General features: G+C 47.1%; 1 protein-coding gene across 1 annotated transcript in view; it reads left to right on the top strand.

The window, feature by feature from the left end:
- Nucleotides 1-1,995, top strand: part of LOC307031120 (multifunctional procollagen lysine hydroxylase and glycosyltransferase LH3-like) — a 7,171-nt gene extending 5,176 nt beyond the window's left edge. The window contains exons 4-5 of the mRNA XM_079667902.1: nucleotides 1-73; nucleotides 270-1,995. The exon at nucleotides 1-73 is cut by the window's left edge and continues 53 nt beyond it. Of these exons, the coding sequence (XP_079524028.1) occupies nucleotides 1-73; nucleotides 270-425 (229 nt within the window). The 3' untranslated portion in view covers nucleotides 426-1,995. The remainder of the gene's footprint in view (nucleotides 74-269) is intronic.
- The last annotated feature ends 1,272 nt before the right edge of the window (nucleotides 1,996-3,267 follow it).

Below are 3,267 nucleotides of genomic sequence, written 5' to 3'. Positions count from 1 at the left end.
TCTGCGACCGCATCACGACTCCTCAACGTTCACCATCAACGTCGCTCTGAACAGCAAGGGGAAGGACTACGAGGTACACACACACACACACACACACACACACACACACACACACACACACACACACACACACACACACACACACACACACACACACACACACACCTCTGGTCTCAGACCCTAATAATAACACATTTCATTGATACAGCACACTTTAAAAACAACGTCATCTCAAGATCTCATTATTTCCCCATACTTCTGTGTTTCAGGGCGGCGGCTGCAGGTTCCTGCGCTACGACTGCAAAGTGGAGTCTCCTCGTAAAGGCTGGTCCTTCATGCACCCCGGACGCCTCACACACTACCACGAGGGCCTGCCCACCACCAAGGGGACGCGCTACATCATGGTGTCCTTCGTGGACCCCTGAGAGAGAGAGAGAGAGAGAGAGAGAGAGAGAGAGAGAGAGAGAGAGAGAGAGAGAGAGAGAGAGAGAGAGAGAGAGAGAGAGAGAGAGAGAGAGAGAGAGAGAGAGAGAGAGAGAGAGAGAGAGAGAGAGAGTGAGTGAGTGAGTGAGTGAGTGAGTGTGTGTGTGTGTGTGTGTGTGTGTGTGTGTGTGTGTGTGTGTGTGTGTGTGTGTGTGTGTGTGTGTGTGTGTGTGTGTGTGTGTGTGTGTGTGTGTGTGTGTGTGTGTGTGTGTGTGTGTGTGTGTGTGAGAGAGTGTGTGAACCTAAGTCAACCTCATCATCACTGATAGAGCCAGACAGGGCGGAGGAACAGACCTTGAACGCATCGTTTTCAATCACATATCACGTCAATGCAGGAGTTCCTACAGGACCCTGAACGCATCGCTTGTACATTTCAGAATAAGAGTCCATTTATTCTGCGGTTTGCTTCATTGACTTACTTTTTCTTTTATCAATCTTGTCATTTCAAAATAAGAGCCTTCAGTGGCTTCAGAAAAGCAAATGTTACATTTCAAAGTAAGAGTCTTTATTATTATTTTTCTAATGTAATAACTTTATACGTACATATGTGGCCTTTCAAAATAAGAGTCTTTCATTCCTAAATGTAATTCCTTCACAAAAGCTAATGTCGCATTTCAAAATAAGAGTCTTTCATTTCTAAATATAATAACATTAAACGACAACATTTGGAATTTAAAAAAAAAAAGTATTTGATGAGATTTTATCTTCATTTAGTGACTTTCACTAAAGCAGTTGTAGCATTTCAAAATAAGAGTTTTTAATTAGTGTTTAGCAACTCTGGAGTTTCAAAATAAGTGTCTCTCGTTGAGGTTTAACAGATTGTCACCACGCTGCCTTTTTATCAAACTACCTGAACCTATGCAAGCAGACCTATCACACTCCGCCTTTGTGTGTGTGTGTGTGTGTGTGTGTGTGTGTGTGTGTGTGTGTGTGTGTGTGTGTGTGTGTGTGTGTGTGTGTGTGTGTGTGTGTGTGTTGTGTGTGTGTGTGTGTGTGTGTGTGTGTGTGTGTGTGTGTGACTGTGTGTGTGTGTGTGTGCGTGTGTGTGACTGTGTGTGTGTGTGTGTGTGTGTGTGTGTGTGTGTGTGTGTGTGTGTGTGTGTGTCTCTGCTGTCACACTCCTGAATGTTCCTCAGCACTGATCCTGAAGGAAAATAAAACGTCATTCTTGCTCGAGTTTAAAATAAATGAAAATAGCCGTGGAGCAATGCATGATGGGAGCTCAGACGGCTGTTTTTCGGCCAATCAGATCACTGGGATTGAGCCAAAAAGCAGGAAAATAGAAATATATTTTTATGTTTAGTGTATATGTAGTTTTTGAGAAACACTAAAGGCCTTTTTTCTACTTCCTGTTTGTTTTAAAGCCGTTGTGTTTCCATCGTCTCCTCTGTTCATCATTCTGTTTGTTTTATTATTTCCATGCGTGCCTGTCTCTGGCTTTGTAAAAACTGCGTTAAATTATTTGACTGAGCGAATAAAGTTTTGAGATTTGAATAAATAATGTTACTGTCACAGCGAGGTGCGTCTGTCTCTGTCGGGGAAAGAGGAGGTTTTTATGGTATTTTTATGAATTTATGGAGATAATAATAAAAATATGACTGTGGCTGCGAGGGAGTGCAGTCAACACGTCGATGTATCCTTGGGCAAGACACTAAACCCTGAGATGCTCCCGATGGCCAACGCTGTGTGAGTGTGTGTTAGGTCCTAGAGTAAGGTACACTGCTCTGTGCGAATGGGTGAATGACATGTAGTCTGTAAAGCACTTTGAGGGGTTGTAAAGACTGGATAAAGCGCTATATAAGTACAGTCCATTTAACTGTAAATGTTGATGTGCAAAGTCCTTATAAACACAGCAGATAAACACAGGTACACATAAATCATGCATTTAAAGCAGGACATCCTGAAAAGTCTTTAAAAGCTTCAGTTTCTTTTACAATATGTATTCTCTGAAGAACCAGCACCTTACCGTGGTAGAGAGGTGTGTGTGCCCTGATGAACCTGGGGGCTGTGTTGTCTGGAACCTTGTGTTCCTGGTAGGGTCTCCCATGGCAAATTGGTCTCAGGCAAGGGGCCAGACTAAGATTGGTTCAAAAGACCTCATGAAAGCCGACACAGGAAGTGAGGATACCCGGCCCGGAGGAAGCCCGGGGTCCCCTTCTGGAGCCAGGCCCAGAAGGAGGACTCGTCGGCGAGCGTCTGGTGGCCGGGCTTGCCACGGAGCCCGGCCGGGCACAGCCCGAAAAGGCAACATGGGCAACATCTCCGCTTCTCCGTCCCGCGAGCCCACCACCTAGGGAAACAGCGATGGGGTCGGGTGCGCTGCCAGAAGGGTGGCAGTGAAGGCAGAGGGTCTCGGCGGACCAGACCCGGGCAACAGAAGCTGGCTTTGGGGACGTGGAACGTCACCTCTCTGGGGGGGAAGGAGTCGGAGCTTGTGCGGGAGGTGGAGCGTTACCAGTTGGATCTGGTTGGGCTCACCTCTACGCACAGCCTCGGCTCTGGAACCTTACTTCTGGATAGGGGTTGGACTCTATTCTTCTCCGGAGTTGCTCAAGGTGTGAGGCGCCGGGCGGGTGTGGGGATACTCACAAGTCCCCGGTTGGGTGCTTCGTTGTTGGAGTTTACCCCAGTGGACGAGAGGGTCGCCTCCCTACGCCTGCGGGTTATGCGGGGGGAAACTCTGACTGTTGTGTGTGCTTATGCACCAAACAGCAGTTCAGAGTATACGGCCTTCTTGGAGACCCTGGAAAGAGTCCTGTATGGGGCTCCTGAAGGGGACTCTTT

Source organism: Notothenia rossii (genome assembly GCF_949606895.1).
Source record: "Notothenia rossii genome assembly, chromosome: 3".
Lineage (NCBI taxonomy): Eukaryota > Metazoa > Chordata > Actinopteri > Perciformes > Nototheniidae > Notothenia > Notothenia rossii.
The sequence above is the reverse complement of the archived record's forward strand: the minus strand, read 5'-3'. Positions and strand labels throughout refer to the sequence as shown.